We start from the raw sequence: 25,753 nt of genomic DNA, 5'->3' as shown, positions 1-25,753 counted from the left end.
TTATTTTTACCAAGTTTAAAATTGCACGATACCTTAACGAATTTCTTAAATCAAATCAAAAAATAAGATTGATTCAAACAACACCACACATCAAAACAAACTGATTTTTTGTTTGTAGAAATAACAACCTAAGAATTAGTTTGAAAAAAAAGCTAGATTTTTAGATTGTTTGCGAGCTCAAACTCTGGTTCGAGAGTTAGCCATGTTTTCATTTTGTGTTGTGCCTGAAAACAAACTGTCATGTAATAATATGAAACTTACTTTTAAAATAATGCAACCAGAGTCAAAATATTATAAGATGCTGAATGTTCTGTCAATACTTCAGGTAATTAATGCTTTGTGTATAATGGTACATATTTTAATTTATAAAGCTCAAACAAATTATTTTGTTTGCAGAACTATTTGAATAACATGTACGTGAGCCGACAAATGCTGAGGTTTCAAGTTTTTAGAGGCATTTCCTTCATTAGTTTTCGTTTACGTTTTGTAAAATATATTAATTTTCCTATTACAGTATTACAGTTGATAAAAAGTCTACTAGTAGCGGAAGATTTGGCGTGGAGCTAAGTGGCAAGCATTAGCGGCATTATTGATTAGATGGACGAAGTCGCCGGATTCAATCCCAGAATACCAGTGAACTTCGATTTTGTCAATGATATTAAATTTGTTTGATATATTATTGTACTTTTCATAAACAAAAGCAAATATATAATATGTAGTTGCGGTTTGGATATTTACAATGTTTGCTTTGAAATGATTAAAACAAAAATAGAGAGAATATAACCAGAATATTATTTCAATAAATGTGTTGTTTGTTTCAAACTGCACCTCTTATTTGTTCCAAACTAATTTTTGGTGGATTCAAACAAGAAATAATGCTTGATTCAACTATTTTCTTCGTTTGTTTTGAGAACTGTCAAAATCAAACAACCTACAAATTAGTTATTTCTAACAAATGTTTTTTGATTTCAACTAAGATGGCGTTAAATATTTAACATAAAATGTTGTTTTTTTTTCAAACAACGCGATTAGTTGATTCAAATTGATTTTATGTTTGTGTAAAATTCAACCTAAAGTTTTTGTTGAAACAAACCAAAATTTGTTTGTAATTACTATATTTTTTTCTCCGTGATATAACCGCAGTAGTCGCATTCTCCTCCTATATTTTACACCAGCCTCGTTAGTATCAAATGATAACAGGGTCCAAACTTATAAAACTTTCCACGAATATGATAATTTTTGTCGTAATAAAAACCACTAAGGATTTAACAGGATTCCAAAGATATTGACATATTGTTTCTACAGGATTCTTGAAGGCATCACACAGGATTCCCTCAGAATTCTCGAATAATATCACAGAATCCCAATTGGATTTTTTCCAGGATGCTCATGAAAAAAAAAACACGGAATTTCCATAAGGTTTACAATTCCCGCAGTATTTCTACACAATTCCCAAAGAATTCTTACGGATTTTACAAAAAGTTCCCTGAGAATTCTCACATGACTCTTTCTAATAAGACCAATCCAAATTCCCAAAGTATTTCTACGAGATTCTCTCAGGAATACTAACTATTTGTTATATAACTATAAGATAAGATTTCAACAGGACCTTCGCAAGAATCCCACCATTCGCGTAAGATTCCCAATGTATTTTAAAACTTTTTTCTCACTATTTTCGTAGAATTTTTACAACATTTGCACTGTCCTCCAACATGACTCCAATAGGATTCCCACAGTATATCCTTGGGTTACCATCTAACAATTCCCACTGGAATGCCAGAATCCTTACCGGAATACAAGCATCTACACTAGAATCTCAAATCGGCATTGAAAATCCATGATCTATGCTGGAATCTAGGATCCGCACTGGAATTGAAGGATCCACACTGGAAACTCAAACTCTCCACTGGTATCCCCATATCGCACTGAAATCCTGGGATCCGCATCTGAAATTCATACTGGAATACAGGATCCTCAGTGAATTCCAAGGATCTACACTGGAAATGCAAAATACTCACTGAGGCTCAAATATCTACACTGAAATCCAAAAATTGGCACTGAAATCCCAGCATTCACATTAGAAAACAAGGACCCATGTTCTAATCCACTAAAATCGCAAGATCCATACTGGAGTATCAAGATACTGAAACCCCAAGATCCCCACTGACATTTCAGGTTTCACATTAGAATTACACGAACCATGTAACAATTCCAGGATTCAAACTGGAATTTCAATATACACAATGGAATACCAAGATCCACACTGACACAACAACAGTTCCAGGATATACATAAAAATATAACAAACATAGTGGAATCCAAATCTCCACGTTAGAAACCAGAGATCTACAATGCAGCAACACAATCTATACTATAATCCTAAGATTCACACTGGAACACTTGGAACCAGACTGGAACACATGTGGATCATTGTTATTCCAGGATCCACACTGAATTCCCAGGATTCACACTGAAAACCTATGATCCACATTGCAATTCCAGAATCCACACTGAATTCCCAGTATCCACATTATATTCTCAGAATCCTCACGGGATTCCCAGAATCCTCAAGGGATTCCCAGAATCCTCACGGGATTCCCAGAATCCTCACAGAAATCCTCGATCCACATTGGCATCCCAAAACATATTTTGAAATCTGCACTCTGGAATCCCGGAATCCATACTGACTTCCGGCACAGGATCCATTCTATAATTGTTCAGGAATCTCTGATTTGCAAACCACGCTTATTACAGTATACGACGAGCGTGGTGATGCCGATAAGAGCTGGTGGCAAAACAGATATGTTTTATGCTGACAGCGAATCCTAGTGGAAGAAATCTGAATTGAAAAATTTGTCATTGGACTGCCCTTAAGGTCTTTCACAACTTTGCCAAAGATACCAACCATCCTTTTTGTCTAGAAAATTAACTGTATTCAAAAATGTTACTGATCTCAAAATAGATCACTGGGCGTTAATGGGTTAAAGATTATGTCGCTTTAAAACAAAATCTTATAGCACACTATAGAGCAAACATAAAGTATGCATATATAGCTTCGTGGTTACTTGGGATCTTATGTGCCTCCAGCCATCCTCAAGAGTGGCGGCGTCAAGTTGCTCTTCCGTTGGTAGGGCCACTTCCAACTGCTGCGCGTATTCTTGGGCTACTTCTGAGTCCCGTAGCCGCTCGTCAGAGAAGAATTTTCCGTCGATTAGAACGTGTTCGATTTGGTTCTCGGTTAGGTTATCGGGTGATCTCCAGGTGGTCTTATGGATATCTTTGCGGGGGTAGAAGGTGCTACAGACTACCATATCACGAGAGGCTGCAAAGTTGACGTATCGTTGGCCGTTGTCGTTAGATACGGCGTGCAGCCTGTTCCGCCCGATCACCGGTCTGTACATGTCCTCTCGTCGGTCCTACCTGTGCGTTCATGTCGCCAACAACGATTTACACGTCACGCGGCGAGCATCCGTCATAAATCTGCTCCAGCTGCGCGTAAAACGCCTCCTTCTTGTGGTCGGGTCTCCCTTCGTGTGGGCAGTGTACGTTGATGATGCTGTAGTTGAAGAAAGTGCCATAAATACCATCACCTTATCATCAATTTTAAGGCGACATGCGATAGTATCGACGAAGCGGCGATGCAAAACTTTGTGAAGATTCCAGACTGTTTGCATTATGCCGGAATCTTCGAAGTGCATATTGTTCAATGTTGCGCTAGAAGGTGTTATACGCAGTGACGATTTAAACAACCGAGGAACGATTTCCAACAGATCCAGTTAATTTGATTGCTTCTCGGATGATATGAAACTTGTCGGTCGAACCTTTGAAGAGGAGACCCGCCAGGAACGTGAGGCAGCAAAAGTCGGACTGGTAATGAAGGTGTCAAAGACAACGTACATGCTAGAATGCGGAGCCAAATGGGTTCCAGCTGATGGCTGATGATCGAAGAAGATTTGCAAGCTCTTGTGGTCTCTGCGAACTACAGGAGAATAGTAACTGTTCAGTTCTCAACTTAAAACGAAAGATATGTTTGGAAGTTTTGGGTTTTGATAAATTTCGGATCACAGAAAACATGTTCAAAACTTTGTTTAAATAGTTTTTATTGGTTTTATATATTTTTATATATAAAGCATTTATTACAAGCATTAATAGAATTATTAATCTTCTGTTTTCTCTGTCCAGCCAGTTTTATCATCTTTGTTTTATTTTGTTTTTTTTTATTCACGTCTTCCAATCATGATCATCACTTAGTAGTCGTTCGCTCGTCATCCCGCTATCAAACTATAGTTTTACTTTTAGGTATATCTGGGAACGAGATTAGGTCGCCCTACTTTCGCTCCTTCTGTTTTTCGACCTGTTTTCCGTGTCTTAGTATCTCATTCGCCAATTTCAATTGCTCGTTCTCAATTTCAGACGGAAAAAATATATCTGCACACAGTTTCCACTCTGATTGTGATTGGTGTGTTTTCTTAACGAGGGGGAATTTTTCAAACTGTCTAATTTAATTGTGAGTTTTATAATCTGCCTGTGTTGGTGGCTATCCTTTAAGCAATGACTGTGTTGACTAAAGTGCCTCGTATACTCTATCTAATAAGCGAACAACCGTCGGTTTTACTGTACTGTTTCGAGTTCGTAAAAATATACGCTGATTCTCTATAGATAGAGATTGAAAGTGTATTTTATCCTTCCTTCCAATATGTATGGGAGAAAGGACAAAAGGGACTTCGATTGCACATGCTTCATGAGAAACTGGAACAGCGTTTGAGGTTATGATGTGTGGGCGGAATAACTTCCCAATGCACAAACGAAACGGGAACGAAATTCGAAGCTCAGTTTGACCAAAATCAACTTTGAATATGGGTTTCTGACAGCAGTTACACTTTATTTTTGCAAACACTTCCATGTTCTTGATGGTATTCCGTAGAATTAAAAATAACATACAAAAATCATAATTAAATAGTGTTGACGCCCGCATAGGCTGCGCTACGCAGCGTTTGCGGTTTCGTCATCGTCGTTAGCTTTTCTACAGGTTAATCACTTAAGTTAAGGGGGGGTGAGGGGGGCGAACGGTAGATTTAACTTGCTTTAATGACTTTTTTGTTTCGCCTTCCTCGCTCGCCAATCAATGCGATTGCGATTGCAGATTTGCTTTTGCACACACTTCTCACGTCTTAAATGTCTGTGTATGTATATTTAGACGTGTCAAAGTGTTGTGTGTTCTCATCTTAGCGTGTGTTTTTTTTTGTGTATGTAAGTGTTAGTGTAATCGTGTCGAATTCTCCTCTTCTCTACACTTGATTTGTGTGTAGGTGTAATCATTAAATTACATTGTAATGGTATTTTTTTTACTTCTTCATTGTGTTTTTATACATAATTTAACAGATTAGAATACTAGTAATTTTTTATTAGATTATAAACATTTCTATTTTCATGTCTCGTTTTTTAAAGTCCCAGCGACACTGCACTGACGGCTTTCGCGCGTTTTTTATCTCTTCTTTCTCGATTTGCTTATAGGAAAATTAGTCAAACTAAGTTTACACGGCGCACTTCCCGCTCTATTACTTCCTCTGTCTGGTTTTGATATCTTTGTTTTTTTCTTTTCTTTTTTTCTGTGGTTTTCTGCACCAAGTCAGGAAGTGGTTTTTGTTAAGAACTGGTAAATGTAATAATTCAATAATTATAATAATAATCAGTTTGCTTGAATAATGATTTCGGCTTACGATTTTCAACATTTATATAATATATAGTAATATATTACTTTTTTTTGATTCGGTAATTTCAATAGTTTTCCTTCATTAGCGCGGTTAGATTTCATCTGGTTGCATATATTGTTGAAACTGTTACGCATTTTTTTGTGTGAGTGTAGTAAATCCTGAATGTGTTGAATGATTTTTGTGTGATTTTTTTTGCAGCCAGCAGTCAGTAGCTAAAGGTTTCCTCAAATGTTTCAAGTTTTTTTCTACGGTTTATACAACACTGCTGCTAGGTGAATTAGCTTCGCTTTTTACTCTGAACTACTTCTTTTCAAACCTTTTTTCTCGCGTTCCTAATGAATAGCACCTACCGACGGCGAGTGGTTTGGAACCGGAATCGTCAAGGCGGCATCCGAAGAGCAGGTTCTTCCGGCTTTAGTATTAAAGTCATTTCACAATGTAGTTTTGTAGTACTAGATTATATTTAATCAACTTCTAAGAATTTAAAGACTTTCTCGAGAAGTAAAGACAGTACAAAATTAATTATGTCAAACGGCATTGAACTGCAGCATGCGTTCAATGGAAATCTTATAGGCTAAAAGACAGTTCTAATACAACAAATGTTTGCTCTTAGGTGAAATCTATGAAGTCAAAGTTCTGTCGTTCTAAAGAGTAGGAAAACAGAAGTAAGAAAACCGTAATGAATATTCATACTTAAATCTTTTGTGTAGCCACCAATGACGAAAAAAATACTTACAAGTCCCGTCTGCTTGTCCAAAATTTCATATCTTTTGAAGTACTAGATCAAAATTTGAAAAGTTCAAAAAAGTTTACTACAATCTATCCAACTTGGGTACCGAAGGACCAAATTTAACTATAGCCTCCTAATTTCGCCTTTATTGCCACCGTCTTATTTAGTCATTTATGTGGTAGGCTCAACCGTGTAGAACATATTACGGATCCAAATAGCCACCGTTTTGCATGAGCCATGTCTAATGCCACTAAAAACTCACTAAAAGGCCTCTGTCTATCACGTACCTCAATTGGCGAATGTGAAGCAGCTGGCATCAGTATATGGATTCAATTACGGGAAAACGGAGTGTTATGTCTACCTAACTCAAGCGGTATTCTTTATTCTACCTTATGATTCTGGTACCATTTACTTGTTCGTACCTGTATTCTAAAAAAACGCATCTCGGTGAATCCCCAAAGCTGGTTCAACTTAGAAATCAGACTATTGAAGCCACTTTTAAATCTTTGAAAACCTCAACATTCTAGGTCTGAGTTCAATTCAGGCTAGAATCCCAACCGAAGGCAAGTTCAGGAGTTGAGCTAGCAAACCTATGACAATATTTCAAGGTTGATCCTGATCCTATACAAATAGTGTAGTACTAGAACGAGTCAGCTTCGTCCCAGTATAATTATACCCCTTTCTGGTATTGTTGAATTCTTGTGCGTTGAATTTATTAGGTCAGAAGACCTTCACAACATTTCAAGTCTGATTTCTATTCAAGCTTCGATTTGGACCTCCTAGAATGACAAAACCAAAGGAATCTATCAGGCTTCTGAAAATGTGTCAAAAAATCTGAAGATCTGATCTATCCGGCGTCGGACGCACACATCTTGGAAGATCCCATTTGAGCATATACTGATGCAGTACTAGAACCAATTAGTTTTAATATTCCTTTCTGGTATTGGGGAATTCTTGAAGATGGAATATATTTACTCATAAAGACCGTCACAAAGTTCTGAGTCTCAGCTCTTTTCAGGCTTCTAATAAATCTTCTTGAATCTGAAACGAAGATATTCACTGTCTGTGTTTCCGAAACGCTGATTAACTTTAAGTTATTAAGTTTCTGCAACCAATTCATAGATCATACAGAAAAATCTATTACCAAAGACAAAATAAAGACATTCAACTCCCAACATTTGCCCAAACTTTCAAGGCTAATGAAGTACTATACAAAAATCTGGAAATCTGAAAAAAGTGTACTGCCATCTGTCAAACTTGGATACCCAGGGTCCGAGAAAACAAATGGAGTACTAGAATGGTATTTTTTGGAGCCCAAATACCACATATTTATTCCGTATTTGATGCAATTTTTCATTCTAATGAAAAGTAGTCACAGATCGGGATTACACCAAACCAAAGGCTTAAGGGTTAAAATAGATGGTCTTTAACTGATAAAGCTACTAAGAGAACCTTGAAGGCTGCAACAAGAAACTTTTAATATTTTGCGCAAACAACAAGCCCCTGTGAAATACTCTACTTGTTTTGAGGCATCCCTAGCCCTCAGAAGATCATATATTTGAACAAGACATCGCACTGAATCCACACAACTGGTTTGCCTCAGATATCTACTACATCCTTATGCATGGTCAAAGCCTGGTTTAACATTCTAGCTCTGAGTGCATTTCAGGCTAGAAACCCAATCGAAGGCATCTGCGAAAGCTGAGGAAACCTCTGAAAGAGTTGATCCTGACTCTGAACAAATATTGTGAAATTCTTGAAGATTGAATCTGTTTGGTCATAGAGACCAGCAAAACATTCTAAGACTGAGTTATATTCAAACTTCAAATTAACCTTTTAGAATCACAGCCCAAGGCATCTACGATCAACCCATCTAGCTTCTGAAACTGTGTCGCAAAAGTATAAGAGTCGACCTATCCGGCCTTGGACGCACCTCTTGGAAGATTCCATTTGCACCTTTACTGATGCTAAAAAAACTGTTTCAGGAAGTAGCAAACAGTGTAGAACTAGAACAAGCCAGTTTCGGTCAAGTACATCAATATTTCACTATAGTATTGTGGGATTCTTGAAGATTGAATCTTGACTGAATTAGTTTAGTAGGCTTTACAATCTTCTAGGTCAGAACTCTATTCATACTTCTAACGAATCCAAAACTTACTGTCCATGCATAAGGTTTCCGAAACGATAATCAGATCTACACTACAGGCCACTACTGATGATCAGAGATAACGATTCAACCTGTTTATTCTTAAAGACAACGAAGTCGAAATAAAGAAGTACCTTGTAGTTGCCTAAAATATTATAGCGTAAGAGTACTAAGGCTTAAGGGTCAAGATGGCTGGTATTAAAACCGATAAAGCTAATAAAAGAGCCTTGAAGGCTACAACTAGAAACTTTTAACGTTTTGCACATTTTCTACCTTGCCATAGAATGTAGTCCACCAGTGGGATTGCTCTGAAGTCGAAATAACAAGCCTCAGTGAAATACTCTTCTTGATGTCTTGGGCAAGACATCTCACTGAATCCACACGTCTGGTTTATCTTAGATATCTACCAGGTCTCTACTCACGATCAACACCTAGTTTAACATTCTAGTTCTGAAGGTATTTCAGGCTCGAATCCCAACCTAAGGCATCTGCGGAAGCTGTGGAATTGTGAAATTAAGGATTTGAACTATCAAACGGCTGAAAACCTGTAAAGGTTGATCCTGACCCAACACGAACAGTGTAGTACTAGAACGAATGAGCTCCTTGACAGTATATTCAAACCCCTTTCTAATATTGTGGAACTCTTGAAGATTGAATCTGTTTAGTCATAGAGACCGTCACAAAGCTCTAGCTCTGAGGTATATTCAAGCTTCGAATGGACCTTCTAGAAACTAACCAAAGGCATCTGTGGTCTAACTATAAGACTTCTGAAGCGGTATCATAGAAGCTGTAGTACTGGAACATATCAGTTTCAAGTAGGTGCATAAATATTCTTTTCATCTATTAGAAAATTCTTGAAGATTGAATCTTTTTAGTCATAAAGACCGTCACAAAATTTTAGGCCTGAGGTTTAAAACTAGTATTTACTGTCCCACCATCAGGTTTCCGAAACGGTGACATAAAAGCTGTGGAGTTGATCTATCAGGCCTCAGAAGCACTTCTCCAAGATTCCATCTGAATCTCTACTAATGTTGGATCGGCTTTTCAAGAAGTAGACGATATTGTAGTACTAGAGCTAATTAGCTTTAGTTAGGCACATCAATACTCATTCCTAGTACTGTGCAATTCTTGAAGATCTGATGACCCAGATTAATGCAGACTTCTAATGGACCAATAGCAGTACTCCATTACTTAGCCTGAAGTACGCCCCAACCAAGGGGCGAAACGTTGGATGTGATAATCAATCCGTTGTATTCTCAATTGCTGACCGGAAAAGCCAAAATCGAGGGAAACTTTCTCATAAATCCACCGGTTGTACTCTCAATCAATTTTTTTTAAATGGACATCTTGTAGGGTCACAACCAAAAGCATCTGTGGGCAACCTGAAGCTTTGTTGTATAAGCTGACGAGTTGATCCAAAGACAAAATAAGGACGTTCATGAGCATGAAGGAATAGATCAAGATCTAGAATTCTGAGAAAAATGTACTGCGAGCTGTCAAACTTTGGTACCGAATGTAATACCAAGGAATCGAATGTAGTACTAGAAATGAACCCAACTGCTGTCTTTGGTTGATCTGTCAGGCCCCTGATTTTTAAGGGTCCTTCTGGACCTATACCAATGACTGAAAAATATTTCAAGAAGAAGCAAGTAGTGTAGTACTAGAACTAATAAAATCATTTAAGTACATCAACATTCCTTTTGAGTACTGTGGCATTTTTGATTTAATCTTGAAGATCGTCACAATTCGTCTGAATTCTGTTTAGGCTTTTCATCAGTTGTCTAAAGTCCCAACCAACAGCATCTGTGGTCAATTCATCAGGCTTCTGAAACTGTGTCATTGCAGCTGGGGATTCGGTCTATCTGGCTTCTGACGCACATCCTTGAGAGTCCTACATGCTAATGGTGGATCATATTTTCAAGAAGTGACAATCAGTGTAGTACTAGAACAAGCCAACTTTGTACACAAAAACTTCTTTTTAGTAGTATTTTGAAATTCTTGAAGATATCAATCTTTTAACTATGAAAACCTTCACAACGTTTCAGAACTGGGTTCTTTCAGGCTTCTAATAAATCCAGTATCCTCCTACTGTCCACTCATCAGGTTTCCGAAATGGTGAAATAAGGCCTCTGACGAACATTATTGAAAACTCCATCTAAACCTCTACTAATGGTGGATGGACTGTACAAGAAGTAGAACAAATCAGCATAGCTAAAGTACATCCTCATTTCCGTTACAGGAAACTTTTTGAAGATTTGAACTACTTAGTCAGAAGACCGTCACAAAATTCTAGTACTGAGTTTTATTCAGACTACTAACGAGTCTTGTAGGATTACAACCGAAAGCATCCCACCAGGCTTCTGAAACTGTGTCGTATAAGCTGTGGAGATGATCTATCGGACTTCTTTCAGGGATCCTCTTGAACCCATGCTTATGATTGAGAAATTTTGACAAATGGTGTAGTACTAGAACAAATAAGCTCCTTTCCGGTACGTCAATACTCCTTTTTGGTATTGTAGAAAGCATCTGTGGTCAATCTACCAGGCTTCTGAAGCTTCGACTGTGGAGTTGATCTATCAAGCCTTTAACGCACAACTTTCTGCAATTCCACTAAAATCTACACTAATGATTGAGATAATTTTCAGACAGTGGCAAATACTGTAGTACTAAAAAAATTTCGTTCATGATCAAAAGGATTAGATACTACTTGTTTAGTATTGTGGAATTCTTGCAGATTCAATCTACATATTTAGTCATAACGACCATCAAATATTTTCTAGGTCCAATTTGTTTTTAAGCTTCTAATGAATCTCCCACAGTCACAACCAAAAGCATCTGCGGTCGACCCATCAATTTTCTGAATTCATAGTGGCGGACGAATTTATCGATCAGAACTCTGACATACATTTTTGAAAATTCCATGAGCCTCTACTTACCATTGGAAAACTTATCAGGAAATAATAAATAGTGTAGTACTAGAACGAATAAAATTCGTTCATGACGTGGAAAATGAAAACAAAACTCCTTTCTAGTATTGAAGATTTTTTTTAGTCATGAATACCGTCACAAAATGGCAGATCTGAGTTGTATTCAGGCATCTAATAAGCTCTTCCAGAACACTAACCGGCAGAAGAAGGCATCTAGTATGGTCAATCTATCAGTTTCCAGAAATTGTACTATAGGAGCTGTGGGATTGATCCATCAACTCTAACACATCTTTTAAGATTCCAACTGAATCGATACTAATGATTGAGAAACTTGTCCGGAAGTAGCAAATAACGCAGTACTAGAATAATAAAAAATCAATTCTTCCTAGTAACAGTTTTACAACGGTTTCTCGACTAAAGTGAAATCGTTTATCGCAAGCATTACGAAAGCCTCCGTTTACTCGTTTTTCTGAGGAATATATTTTACCAAAATATGGAAAACCAGTTGTAAATATAAGCATTTCTACACAAATTGAAAAAAGTCTTCAAAATAAAGTCCCTACGTAGCTCGTCTTGCAACCGAAGCTCATCTAGTACTAAACAAAACACACACTGCAAGCTGATAACCGCCGAAAACGACGACCCTACACGACAACCCAACCCCTGACTCGTCGGTTCCATCCGTTCCATTCCTTCAGATCACATTTCCCTTCCCTCCGTCCTCCGACCAATTAAAAAAAAAAGTTCTAACTAGCTACCACCTTTTCTTCCAGCGTACCGCCCCGGCCGTCGTGACGCTCCTCAATGATTCTCTAGTACCTCCTTCCCGCCCGCCCACTCGCTAAGTTTTGCGGTGGACTTCGGGACAATTTCCTATACAAACGCGCGCGCACTCACACAGGCACACCTTTAGCTTGCCGAAGCAAAGCGCCCGCCCCTACTACTAATCGTACTTCCTTTTGCTTTTTGCTAGTACTCTATCCAGATATGCAGTTTGCAGCTAACCTAAGAAAAAGCTTCCTTTTTACATGCACCCTCTCTCTTATCACTCTCGTCCATTGAATCTGACTTTTCGACAGACTTACTCACACGTGCACACACAAATCCATCATACATTCCTAGAGTCCTTCCCATGCGTCATCCGTGTTTTCCTCAGCATATGTTGGGAGTTGCTTCATTCTCTCCGAGGGGCGTAAGTAAGCACAGGCGCCTACAAGTAAAACGAAGCAGCAGTTCCGTCGATCTTCGATCGGCGAGAAGATGCCTTTTTTGACGATGATGGCGCGGTGATGATAATGTGTGTGATACGGCGATGGAATACGGCACACTTGCACGCGATTAAACCTAGAGCAATTTATTCGTTCACAAGAGCGACAAGTCTGAAATGAGTTGGAAAAGAGGAAACATTTGAATTAGGTTAATGATTTGAACAAGAATTATACAATAGATAACACCACCATTGCAGGAAAATACATATTGATTATTGCATTGTGTTTTAGAGGTCGATTCTTTCAAACGTGAGGTGAAATACAGGAAAGAGATATAGTGTATTTACAACAAACAAACGCAAACCAACGGCAATACAATAGCTGTATGGATATATTCTTTGATATCACGCAATTGAACTAATCAACGATTACAAGAAGGTTGGAATGTGTTCATAATTCAGTAGTCGATCTCACAGAACCTTGTTTGAGCCTTTTTCGAAAATCTGAATTCGTTGCATAAGTAAAATCCTCATTTCTTATAACTTTCCTCATTTTTTGTAAACCAAAGCATAATGGTCAAGATGCCTGGTCTTAGACCTCTGACTCTGAAGCTACTCTTACTGCAGGAACCTTTGAGGATACACCTAGAAACTACTTTTGACATTTCTAACATTCTATAGAGCTTAGTGACATTTGAACACACGAACACTCGAATACGCTCATCATACACAGTTTGTTTTTGTTTTCCTCAACGAAACTTGCACACGCTTTCCAGGCTAATTTTTATTACATTTTTATTACCCAGATTCTTGGTGTTTTTGAGACAGAGCGCATACTATTTTTCTCTGAGTTTCACAACTACATTAGAGCACTCACACCATTGAGCGTGATAAGCACAATAGAATTTACTCAACTAGTTGAAGTGCACTACAATCGAAAAAAGGCCTCTTTCAATTCTTGTTGTGTAACTTTTCAAAAGGACCTATATGAGATTTTCTCCTCTCTCGCTCTCTTTCGATTATAACTTTGCAATACTAAAGCTTTCGGGAAGTTTTTCACTATAGCGCGTAAGATAATGTCCTTGGCTAGCGTTTCATACAAAAAAAGGCAACAGAAGAGAATTACGTGGTTTAGTTATTGATTAAAGAGAAAGTAAACAAATAGAGCCTATAATTGTTAGAAAGGTCCTTCTCAAAAGTTACGCAAATATTCTGCTTTTTCATATCAATATACCTGTGAGCATTGGAAGTTCTACCATGCGGAGTTCAATATTATATATTCTACCTGAACTAAGATAATTTTCAGGGAGCGACTTCAAGTGTAGTACTAGATTAGTTGTTCAACACTCGTATCTAGTTTTGTGGAATCCTACATTCAATCGGAATATCAATGAGCAATACGAAGTCGGATCAATCATATTTTGGTCCCAACGCCAATCTAACGAGCATCAAGAAGAAAACTAAGTACAAGATCATCCCTATTGTGTCTACGATATTCATTGTAAGACTTCCAATCGTATCTCATCTGGGCTGAATAAAATAAATTGCGACATCCCCAATAGAGATTAAATATTCTACCTGAACGAGGACAGTAGTTGAAATACTTGTCAGGGAGCAGCTACTAGTGTAGTACTAGATTCGTTCAAAATTCGTTTCTAGTTGTGTGAAATTCAACATATTATCTGGATATCAATGATTATTGCGGAGTCGTATCAATCAGATTTATATCCCAACTTCAATCTCAAGAAGGTCAGGAATAAAACGAGGTACAAGATCATCTAAAATATACCTACGATTATCATTGACTTCCAACCGTATCATGCCTAGGCTGAATTAACAACATTTTAAAGACCACATAAAGACCGTTCAACCCTCGTATACTTGTCCAATATATCATGGCACATGAAGTAGTAGAGCAAAATCCAGAAAATCGAGAAAAAATGTTCTGCGATTTGGCAAACTTGGTTACCGAGGGACCGTTATTTAGTATTATGTTCATCAGGCATCACTGTCGGTCAGTGAATCAAATTGTCATCAAAACAGACGAAAAACAAACAACAAAGCAAGCTCGCTCACAACCGTTTGTCCCAACTGTTGCGGATAAGGATACAATAAAAAGCAAAATTGTCATGACAATCACAGAACGCAACATTGTTGCAACCTTTTCAACTCGCGATTAATCAGTTATTTTAAACACACAATCAAATTTGTTTTATGGATACTGTTCGATAATGTTTACTAACACTGAGAAAGTAAACATAAAATAGTAATGGGAGCCCAGAAAATCGCTGCGCACGTGGTGATCGATCATTGTCATATTATGTTCAAGTTGATGTTGCGGAATGAAATTGTTGCAACAAGAAAATGAGATGACAATGTCTTTGTTGCTGCGTGTTGGGTGACAATTGATTCACTGCTGTCGGTATTGCATAACATCTAAACTAGTTCTTCTTTAACACTTATACGCATGAATATAAATATTATGAGCCACAAGTTGTTCATGCGAACAAAGTGGTTGCTTGAAAGAAATTAGATGACAAAAGGGTGATTGGAAATGAGACACTTTATGGTACTTCGTTTGGGATTATCAAGCTAGTCAAGTTGAAGAATTAAATGGAGCTATAGATCAAACTGCAGAATGCCGAGAAAACTGAACGGCGATCTGTCAATCTACCGATGGAACGAATGCTGTACTAGAGTGATACTCATTCGGAGCCAGATAACTACGTCTTCATTTGGGCTTTGATACCACTAAAAACTATTACTATGGTGCCCAAGTTTGACAGATCGCAGTACACTTTTCTCAGCATTTTGGACTCTACTTTATTACCTCACGTGCCAGAACATTTTGGGAAACTGCAAGGGACATGGGCATCTATTTTCGTCATTGATACCACGCTTCCATCTAACAAGGAAAAATAGTACTGGATCGTGTAGCTTAAGGGTCAAGATGGCTGATTTTAGCTTGAGGTTGAGCTTGATTGGCCGCCCGTGGTTGTTACTCAGTATCTCTAGATCAGCTAGCTCTAGAACCAACCAGATGACTCCTTGGGATTAACAGACACCCTCAGTGTATAAGTGCTGGTGATCTTCAAATGGCTCTAAAAATGGCGCCTGCCACGTCAGAATGCAGACCAATGAGGGAAAGCGGGAGGAATTGATGATGCATTAAACAGGCTCCCACAGTAGACCATATATACTACTGCGTCTACGCCAGTTCATGCGGGAAGGGTGTAGAGGGGCGGTAATTTTTATGTCAGAGAGGCTTGCTGTGTGGTTAGCAGACTGCCTATGTATCAGGCCCAGGCGTAAGGAGAGGCGTGCTATAATGATGGAAGAATGGGAGCGTAGGGACACGATCATGGCCCCGGGCCCCCACAAATCTCGACAAACATATTTATAGTTAAACTTTTACAAATAATTAGAATCAATGCAGTTGTACATCCCAAGTAACATTAGTAGCTAAACAATAGTTTATTCAACTGAAATAAACTTCAGAGCGATTTGTTCAACTCTTATTCAGCAAAAATGTTTGTTGGGATAGTTTTTGGAAACGCATCATTTGATTTGAAAGGTTTTTAATTTTTTAATTAATCCTGAGTAATGAACGAAATTTATGCAGATGAACTCAAATAAAATAAGTAAATGAAATATTACAACATTCAGAATGGGATTTTGTTGACTTCATGAGAAACAAGAAGATTTAGAAAAAAATGACGATTTGGGTAAATAAGTAGAGCGCCGTCCTTTTGCCTAAATCGTTAAAGATTTTCTAACGTGATTTTTCCAACTGTAACAAAAATTTTCTCAACGAAGCTTAAGACTAGGTTCGAATGCAAATTATATATCTGCAGATCAAGCAATAGGACTTAATTATTTAAATATTTATCTTGAAAATGACTCTAACGATCACACTGCAGGGTTGATAAAGTTTAAGTGCCTTGAATATAGGAACTTTAGAAAATGTAGCTTGTAAAAAGAGACCGAAAAAAAACGTAACCTAAAAGGAACCAGAAGATAAGAGTTTGAATCTTCACCATAGAATCAGGCCAGACATTTCTCGTTCTTTTTTGTAATTCTAAGAGACATTGCAACAGTACTACTGCTTTGTATTTTTGCACGATTTTCTCTAGGAATTTTGTGAGTATTTAGGTATTTACCCAAAGAATCAGAGATTTATCCGGAGATCTCTTCAAGAGTTCGTTAAATTATTATTTTTATCATTATAATTCCTCCAAGAATTTGATTCCGGATATCTCAAGAATATTATCTGGACTTTTCCAAGGATAATCAAAGAAACTACCTAACAGTTTACATCAGGATTTTTTTTTCAAATGTTATTTTAGATATTTTTCATGGAAGTCTCAAGTCCTCCAGGATTTTATCAGGTGATTTTTCCATCGATTTATTAAGTATATTCTCCAAGATTTACGATTAGAACATCTTAAAATTTGTTTGTAAGATCTCCTTTAGATTTAGACATTCAAATTGAGTGGTCTTAGATTGCTGTTTTAGCGCTCAATAAAGGCTTTCGGTGAAACATTTCACAACGTTACTAACAGACAGACAACCCTGGGATTTTATATATATGATGATTTTAACGTTTTGAAAACTGGGTTCATATTTTTTAAATATTTTCATTGATTCCTCTAATAATTCAGATTGTAATATCCTCATCCAGACATTTTGAAGAAAAAATCTGAGGAGCTCTCACTGCTTTTTCCGGAAGTTCCCTCAGAGATTGTTTCGGGAAATAATTTAAATGTATGTGCAGGAGTTTATCCAGGGATTAATTGAGAAACTCCTCCAATAATCCCTAAAGGCATTCTTCCAAGTATTTTTCAAGAGATTCCTCCAGGATACATCTGGGGATTATTTCCGGAATATTGTCAGGGCCTGCCTTGGACCCTGCATTGACTTCCAGGAATCCCTTCAGTAATTTCCATGGGCAAGCTGGAGGCAAGCTGATTCATCTAATTACTACTCTTTGTCAGAGGTCTGATAGCTCAATTCCTAAGCTCCCGCTTGACATAAAAATCCAGGGCCGAATTTTCAAAAATGGTGGGGGGGGGTCCGGGTCCATTATTTTATCAGAAAAAAACATTTCGATGCTTTAGAACAGACTAGATATTTTTTAAGTTTGTTGTAAGGTTTTAACTATCAGAAGTCAACTATATAGCGTTCAAAATTGATCTTAATTTCTCATGAACGCAAACCAATTTTTAAATCAATGTAGCTAATGGGATTTTATTTATTTACAGGTTAAATTCAATGTTTTTTGGGGCTTTTTCGTCGTCGACAAAATTCATTTAATGATTCCCTTTTTATTGGTACCTTAATTCAAATTAGTCTTATTCTATTCATGTTGTAATATTCAATTGGTACCATACAGATTTACTCAACAGCTTTGAGTTGAAGGAATTGGTGTAGGTCTGGTAGCAGACTTTTTTTCTAAAGTCTTGGTCTCTATTTCAATGAAAGTCTCTAAAAGTCTCTATTTTTAACGGAAGGTCCATAAGATCATCTGAAATACTTTCAAGGACTCATACAGTGACCTCTCTGAAAATTCTTCTAGAGATTCCCCAACCAATTCTCCCAGCGATTTTTCAAAGCATGCTTGGAAGCTTTTCTCTAGCATTTTCTCCAGGAAATCCTTGAGCACTCCAACGGTACTACCTTCAGTAATTTCCTCAGGGATTACCCCGATTTTTTCCAAAGACTATACTAGAAGTTCCTCCAGATATTTTTTTCACTAATACTTCAACCGAATTCTACAGTTGTTACTCTAGAAAACAATGTTAAATGTTAGAACAGTACAATTGCAAATTGTAGAGAACTTCTTCTTCTTCTTTTCTGGCGTTACGTCCCCACTGGGACAGAGCCTGCTTCTCAGCTTAGTGTTCTTATGAGCACTTCCACAGTTATTAACTGAGAGCTTACTGTGCCAATGACCATTTTTGCATGCGTATATCGTGTGGCAGGTACGAAGATACTCTATGCCCTGGGAAGTCGAGAAAATTTCCAACCCGAAAAGATCCTCGACCGGTGGGATTCGAACCCACGACCCTCAGCTTGGTCTTGCTGAATAGCTGCGCGTTTACCGCTACGGCTATTTGGGTAGAGAACTATAGCAGCTAATTGACAGAATATTCTAGAGTTTTATGGAACATAGTTTTTCCCAATTCGTAGAACATTCTCGAACTTTTCATCATTGTCGTTTTCGTTTTAAGGAACTTGGTATGTGATCGAAACGTTTCAAACCATGTTCAAGCAAAATGTAGTTCGGTCGAATATGAATCGGATGGGGATTGAATATGTGATTCAAAACGGGTTTCGCCAGTTCCAACCTAGGTTCAAAAACAAATTCGACATTTGCAAAAGCAAGATTAATATGAATGAAATTCTCCAAATATTCGAGTTTTATTACTTTACAATGAAACCTGCATGAGTCGATGTTCGATATCGACTAATGGATGCATACTTAAAACAAAATTTTATGCTTACTATGATGGTCCCCTGAAACAGCTTTCCAAAGCATTCCGTTTTCATGACTCGATATTTCCATTCGTCAATGGTCCCTTCATCATACTTTGATTTTAAAAGATAACAATAAATCATAGTAGGTACCGTTTTGATTCATATTACGGACACTTAAGGCCTCAGTGAAGTATAACCCAGCTTGGACCATACAAAATAAATCATTCTGTATGATTTTTTAACGTTATCGAGCGTCGAAAGCCCTTAACTTTCGGATGGTAGGTAAAGAATACGCGTCCGCAACTTGAATAATTTTAAATAAATCAAAACGTGTGGCCTTTTCATGATTCTTATTCCGGACGCTCCCTCACTTTTGTCTCATATTCCGGACGCTTTGATTCGAATTACGGACAGCTCATGATAATCATTCATGGAACAGTCAAATCATCAATTGAAATCGTTCAACCACTTAAGAGACGTCTAAGGTAGTTGGGCGTTATAAATTTGCAATGATATTTATGGAAAAAACCTAATAAAACGAGCCTCGAAAATGAGAACTTTTGGATGGCGAAAATTGAAACATTTCGTGTGAAATGTTTCCCATACAAACGAGAGTGTCCGGAATTTGAAGCTGTCCGTAATATGAATCAAAACGGTATACTGCAACAGATATTCAGTAGAATATTCTATAATTTTCGGTAAGATTTATTTCATACAATCTTCTAGAACTTTTGATATGTTTCACAACATAAGAAACACTACAACAGTATATAATGCGATTGGAACATTACAAACAGCATATCGGCTCGATGGAGTATGGGTGAAAGCATAAATTTAGGCGATTTTGCGGTCATCAGTATCATGCGCTTTAAAAAAAAATTACATAGCTTTTCGCTTCAAAATTTCGTTCCATCAAGAAGGCCTACAATCGAATAATTTAACAAACTGTCATTGGTCTTAGTCTGGTGAGAGACCAATGATTCTCTCTTGTCCATTCGAGATAAACAGAAAGGACCAAACCTTGGGTCAATGCACGCTAGCGAAAATCAAGTTTATTGCTTCAACATTTTTTCAAGTATTTCCACTTCCCTCTCCAGGTATTGCTTCAAGTATTTTTCTTTATTCCCTCCAAAAATTAGTCAATGAATCGATCTAATTTTTGTCAGAATATCAATCAAGGTTTTCCATTCTTCAAGAAAGTCTATTTCTCCAGAAGTACTTCCAGGGATTATTGAAGATACTTCTGCAAGCGTTACTCAAGGAAACCCTTCGGTTATTATTAATGGAATTCTTGGAAGATCCCTTGGATAAAATATCTGGTGAGGCACCTGTGATAGTTTACGGGAGAGGTCAGAGTAAGAACTGCTGGCGAAATCTTCATAATATATCCTGGTTGTAAAAGCACTCCTGGAATAATCGTTGGATAAATCCCGCGAAAATGTCTAGAAGGTACAAATGAAGCAAGAATTGGATGAATTTGTAAAATGATCCTTGGAGAAAGCCGTGTAGAAAATTCTTGAAAAAAAATCCATGTAGGAATTCATCAGGAACTTCTAGAGAAATCCGGTTTTTTTTTTAAGAAATCCTTAAATAATCACCTGAGAAATCTGCTGGAGGAATCGATGAAAACATTCTGGAAGAATACCTCTTGAAATTTTGGGAGAACACTTGTACAAGTTATTGATGCGATTCCTGGAAGAGTCAGTGCAGGTACGTGAGAAGTCTTGGAGGATCTTGTGAAAAAATGTGTGGAATTCGCAGAGGAATCTCTTGGAGCAATTTCTTTTTCAAATTCCAAAGTTACTGCAGGAGTTTCTCCAGGAATAGGAAACAATTCATAGAGAAACTCCTGCAGTAACTATGGAAGAATTTTCTGATGAAAAATACATCTCTTGACGTACTTCTGGAGAATTTTCTTAAGAAATGTGTTCATATATTGGAGGATTCAAAGAATCTCTGGGAAAACCTCTGAAGGAATTTTGAAAGCATTTCTGTAGAGTTGTTTTTCACAAGAATCATCGTGTGTACGTAAGAACTATTGGTGGATTTTCGTGATTTCCTGGTGGATCTTGGATTCTATGCAATTATTTTCTAGGAACTCTTGGAGGTTTTCCGGAAATATTCCCGGTTGAATTTATGGAGCTATATGTATGTATCTTAGAAGTCCTTGGAAGATCTCGTTGAGTTCTCTTTTGAGAAATTTTTAAATTAATAACGCGAATTTATGAAACAATCTATGGAAGAATTATTGAAGGAGGTACTGAAGTAATCTCTAGAGACATCCGTTGATTGTTTTGAAAGAATCACTGGAAAAAATACTTGAAAAATCTCTGGAAGGGAAGCTGAGGTTATATCTGACGCTAGATAAATCCTGACAAAACCCCTGGAGGATGTCCGGCCATTTGGCCGAATGCCGTCTGGCCGAACGCCTTTTGGCCGAACGGGTCGTTTGGCCTACAGTGATGTGTAGGATTCGTAAGTGTGACCCAATAACTGATCAGCTATTTTTTTTTTATTTTTATGATGTGATGGGACGTCAATGTCAACCCGTTAATTCAGGACGAAGTTGTGAATCCCACACATCGCGTCCAGACTCTAAGATGATTGACTCGTCTCTGGGTTACGGAAGGTGTGCTAGGATTTCAAGCGTTTTTTGAAAGTTTTCATCAGAATGTTTTCCTTCTTTTAAATGTAGGCTATTGTTTTGAGTTATACTAGTTTCACAACTGATGGCAATAATTTAGCTTATATATTAGTTGGGAATTTTATCTCCATCAAATCATCGTCAGTTCTTTTTAGTCATACTGATATTTTTTTGCATTACACTTGCTTAAATTTTCATAACAGATTTTTTCTTATTTTGATCATAGGCTGTTCTTTCAAGAAAAGTAGAAAACTGTTTTAGTTACTGTCAAAAGCTGACTACAAATATAATGCAAATCCCTCTGATGGCAGCAGAGAAGCGAATAATTGCTTACATTTAGGAAGTAGGGTTCATTCAAATATTACGTAACGCAAAATTTGCCAAATTTAGACCCCCTCCCTCCCCCACGTAATAGCTTTCGTATGGAAAATTTTAAATTTGTGTATGGACCGTGACACTATGTAAGACTCCCCCCTCCCCCTGTTGCGTTACGTAATATTTGAACGATCACTTATTTATTCGGCAATGACTGTTTCTTGAACAAACCCAAGATCAAATTTTTGTTACAACCAATGTAGGTATTATTAAGAGTTCGGTTTTGCGTCGTCCGATTGATTTTTCTGACGGATTCGCGCGTATTTTCGTTGCCGGAGAATTTTTTCCCCTGTTTTGGAGCGCCTTGCTGGGTAGTGCTTCGTGAAGCCCAAGCAGGACAGTTCGGTTTTGCGTCGTCCGATTGATTTTTCTGACGGATTCGCGCGTATTTTCGTTGCTGGATTTTTTTTTCCCTGTTTTGGAGCGCCTTGCTGGGTAGTGCTTCGTGAAGCCCAAGCAGGACAGTTCGGTTTTGCGTCGTCCGATTGATTTTTCTGACGGATTCGCGCGTATTTTCGTTGCCGGAGAATTTTTTCCCCTGTTTTGCAGTAGTGTGTGTTCCTTTGACTGCGACGCTTGCTCCTGCGGGGCGGGTGATGCGGTCAGGATCGAACGTGTTACGCGTGGAGTGCAGTGAAAATGTGTATAGTGTTTTACGGAAACCCCAGTGCAGCGACGGAGAAAAACTGCTTCACATCCTGGTAAAATCGTTCTTTATTATTGTTTACTTTACTCACTTATTACCAATTCAAACTAAATACGTGCCAGGGTCGAAAATATAATTTTCGATTCGGGAAGTGTAAAAACATTGCATATATCCATTTGATATCTGGATGTTTTTATGCGGGGCTTACTGTAAATAAAAATGACCTCAGAATGTGTGTGTATTTACTGCCATTCTTGAAATGGGTCGTTGGAATTTCAGTAGAGCTATCACCTTTCATCTCCTGGGCTAAAATTGTCTGCAGATATAAAGATATCGAAGGGTATCATTAAATACATGCATACAATTTTCTTCCATAAAAGCACTGCCGGCCAGTGGGAGGTGGATTGTATCACACACACACACACACACAATGACTGTTTCTTGAACAAACACTAAAAAGCTAATTGTTTGTATATCAATGATGATTTATCTTTCTCTCAGAATAAGCTGAATATGTTATTTGAAATGCATTACAAATGCATGCTAGCTGTACTTCACTAATAGTTTAAAATTTCGGAACCCCCTGGAGCAATAAGTGAAGGAAAACCTGGCAATATCTATATAGAAATTTTATTATTATTATTATCTTTATTTAAGAGATTTTTAGCCCTAGGCTGGTTCATCTCAAAGAAATTTCATGTGTAGTTCCTGTACAAACTTTTAGAGAAATCTATCAAATTTGTCCAACATGCTTTAAAAAATCTTAGATGAAACCATAAAAGGGTTTTCCTGGAGAAATTGGAAATATCTGATAAATCCAGGCTTGATAATTCTCCTCAACATCATCAGAGTTCGATGACATGCTCTAGAGCAGCGTGCTGCCAGTGCCTCTTTGCGAGGGAGTCAAAAAATGCGAAGCAGAGAGGCAACGAAAAATGAGCGAGGAAGATGCAGCACAAAAAAAACGAGTTAAATTCCATCAAAAAAGGGTGCTCTCATAACTCCCCGAGGACTGTCTGTTCGAACGGCAGACTCGAGAGTTCGTTTGAAGTGTGAGTGATGGTGAGCATCGCAACGAGAGAGAGAGAGAGTGTCTGAAAAAATCCTCGCATTTTTCTGCACTCTCACTCAAATCGCTTGAGGATCTGTGTTGAAAATTTTGAGTTTATTTTTTTCTCCTCAGAAAAACGGCAAAATCGCCTCCTCTTTGCATCGCAGAGGAGTTTCTATCAAGCCTGAATAAATCTCCTGGAGCTGTGTCACAAGTAATTACTGGAAAAATCAGTAAAATTCTGAACAAAAATCCATAGACAAGAATTCATAGAGGAATTTTCTAAAGACTCCCTAGGGGTTGTTTGAAATCTTCTTCGAACGCATATTGCAAAGATCTCAAGTTAATTTCGAGTTGACAAGATCTTAGGCTTTTTCCAATCGAGAATGATCCAAACCAAAAACTTCAAAGCCAAGAATCGGACTGGTGTCCCTGATAGCAAAACCCTGGACACGTCCTAGTTTCTGATATTTTTTCTGACCTCCTTGGAAAAGTTACTGGGTAAACTTTTTAACAATGTCGTTTGTGAACGCTTATTGGAAATCAAATGTGAGTTTAGGTTGTGAAAATTTTGCAAATTCTAATGACTATTTACGGTTCCTTGTGCTTTAAATTACTTAGATTATTTTTAGATCACGAATAAGAAATCTTGCGTAGCCAAGTCTCCCTTTATCAATTTTCTTAAGGTGAAGATGAATCGAAGCCAAACCTCAAATTTTCAAGAGCACAAATCTAGAGAACTAAACATCCGTGTAAGCTGAAAACTTAATCGATTGGTCACTTACTGGTGGTGACCAATCGATTGAGTTTTCAGCTCAAACGGGTGTTTGGTTCTCTAGATTTGTGCTCTTGAAAATTTGATGTTTGGCTTCGATTCATCTTCACCTTAACTTTTGCTAGGGAAAACAAATAGCGGAAAATGTTTATGGCGTTTCTAGATGAGTTTTTGACAAAATTTAACAAATTTTTATATTTTTTTATAAAACATATTGATTTATAACCATTCACTCAAAATCTTGTTCTAATTATTGTAAGAGTTTCTAGTAAATAGCAGAGAAACCAGAAGGTTAAAAGTAAGCCAGAAAACTTCTGACGGAGATGAGAATCTAAGAAAGTAGATCCTATTCTAGATTACTGCTAGCAATTCGTTCAACAAATCTCTTGGTAGAATTCTTGGTAGAACACCAAGAGAAATCTGTCCAATTTGTCGATTTATTCAAATATTTTCTCAGAGAAAACCTTTTAGATTAGCAGACTAAAATCCTACATAGCACTAGGATACTAAAACGGAAGATAATCATACGATACAGGATGGAGAATGTCGTGAAATTCGTGAAAAATGCATTTGAGGGCATATATCCTTGCCTGACCTGGCTACACCCGTGGTTTCTAGTGATTCTCCTGATCTCCTCGGAGGACTTTCTGGGTAGACTCATTAACAAACTCGTGGGAAATTCCTGAAGCATGCTTATAGAATCTCCTCTAGAATTTTGCACGTTTAGCAGCGTCAATTCTTAATTCTTATCGTCTGTGGGAAATTAAATCAATGTGTGGACATATTCCTGCATAATTTTGAGATTTCATCCTTCAGTAGTTCTCCATTTAACAACAAACTCAACGCATACCGCATAGACTTTAGGCCGCGACCTGAAATGCGATTATGAAAGTATCTTGACGAATGAACGCGAGCTGATTGAACGGTGGAAGTAGTATTATGATAAACACTTGAATGGCGTAAAATTGTAAAACCAACATGACATGAAACCACAGAACATCATACCACAACATATTTGTTCTACCACTGCTTCAATATGTGGGCCTCGTGGCCGTGCGGTT

At 37.6% G+C, this 25,753-nt stretch overlaps 1 protein-coding gene across 23 annotated transcripts in view; it reads right to left on the bottom strand.

Annotated features, from left to right (window-relative positions):
- Positions 1-4,362: 4,362 nt before the first annotated feature.
- The window catches only part of LOC5568502 (ensconsin), a 458,662-nt gene continuing 437,271 nt past the window's right edge, over positions 4,363-25,753 (bottom strand). For all 23 annotated transcript variants that reach the window (XM_021849239.1, XM_021849238.1, XM_021849237.1 and 20 more), the window contains one exon: positions 4,363-12,896. In XM_021849239.1, coding sequence (XP_021704931.1) covers positions 12,880-12,896 — 17 coding nt within the window. In that variant the 3' untranslated portion in view covers positions 4,363-12,879. The remainder of the gene's footprint in view (positions 12,897-25,753) is intronic.

The sequence above is a fragment of the Aedes aegypti genome, chromosome 3 (assembly GCF_002204515.2).
Source record: "Aedes aegypti strain LVP_AGWG chromosome 3, AaegL5.0 Primary Assembly, whole genome shotgun sequence".
NCBI classification, from domain to species: domain Eukaryota; kingdom Metazoa; phylum Arthropoda; class Insecta; order Diptera; family Culicidae; genus Aedes; species Aedes aegypti.
This window is presented reverse-complemented; position numbering and strand designations above follow the sequence as displayed.